The following is a 1,063-nucleotide window of genomic DNA, read 5'->3' on the forward strand; positions in this document are numbered from 1 at the left end:
ATCGCGATTTCGATTCCATTTCGATTTATCGTGCAGCCCTAGTCTCAAATCGTGCACACTCAAACGCATCCCATTATGGAAGTGGAAAAAAATCTAATTTGTTGTGGGCCAAGACACCAAGATGCAAAACAACATTTAAAAAATGGTGGTTTTGAATAAGAATACATAAAAATAGCTCAAATTTAAAATAAAGGACAATAAAAATGGTCAAGTAACCTCCACTGGACCACTTGAGAAATAGATTGACCCATACTGCACTTTATATAAAATTCTTTCCAATACTTCATATACTCTTCATGACTAGTCCTTAAAGAGTAGACACTTGTTTATTTAGTAAAAGAGACAATGAGCTTCTGCTGAGGCTGATTGCCAACCTGAACATGCTGATGAGAGATGAGAGTGTGAATGTGGTGAAGAAGGCCATTCTGACATTCACTCAGCTATACAAAGTGGCTTTACAGGTATCATTCGTTTTCACTTAAATATACAGAATTCATTGTTTGGTTGGGCTGATATTTATAAGTGTCTGACATGTTCTATATTTGTTCTGTTAGTGGCTGGTGCGCACTAAGAGTGTCGAGGACATGCAGGAGCCATGCTGGGATATGGTGACCCAGATGAAAGAGGATGTTCTGGCATTGCTAGACTCCGATAACGACGGAGTTCGCACTCACGCCATCAAATTCACTGAGTCCCTCATCATCACTCTGTCACCACGGACACCTGACTCTGATACGCCCAAGAAACAGGAGGGAGACATCAGCCTGGACAAAATCCCCAAAGACCACACGTATATTCGTTATGGTAGGAGCAGAATCACATTTTCATTTTCACACAATTTTGAATTGTTTTTTTTTCTTCTATTCATTAATGTTTAATAGGGCTGCAAAATTTATCAAAATAATACCAAAATAACAAAATGGCTTGCAATATGAATATTGATTTAATTAAATAATTATATGCTGCATGTTTGAGTGAAGTGCAGCATGCACACATCTCTTGAATCAGTATTTTTTAACCCTTAACTAAGCCACATATCTTCTATGTAGATATCGGAAAACAA

The 1,063-nt window shown here is 37.6% G+C and overlaps 1 protein-coding gene across 1 annotated transcript; it reads left to right on the top strand.

The window, feature by feature from the left end:
• Window positions 1-339: 339 nt before the first annotated feature.
• On the top strand, window positions 340-804 carry LOC107735928 (symplekin-like; the record flags this gene model as incomplete). The annotated part of the gene is made up of 2 exons (XM_016547472.1): window positions 340-461; window positions 555-804. Coding segments are annotated over exons 1-2 (331 nt in total), but the record flags the coding sequence as incomplete, so codon positions are not given.
• Window positions 805-1,063: the final 259 nt, after the last annotated feature.

Source organism: Sinocyclocheilus rhinocerous, unplaced genomic scaffold (genome assembly GCF_001515625.1).
Source record: "Sinocyclocheilus rhinocerous isolate Xijiao unplaced genomic scaffold, SAMN03320098_v1.1 C36376717, whole genome shotgun sequence".
NCBI classification, from domain to species: domain Eukaryota; kingdom Metazoa; phylum Chordata; class Actinopteri; order Cypriniformes; family Cyprinidae; genus Sinocyclocheilus; species Sinocyclocheilus rhinocerous.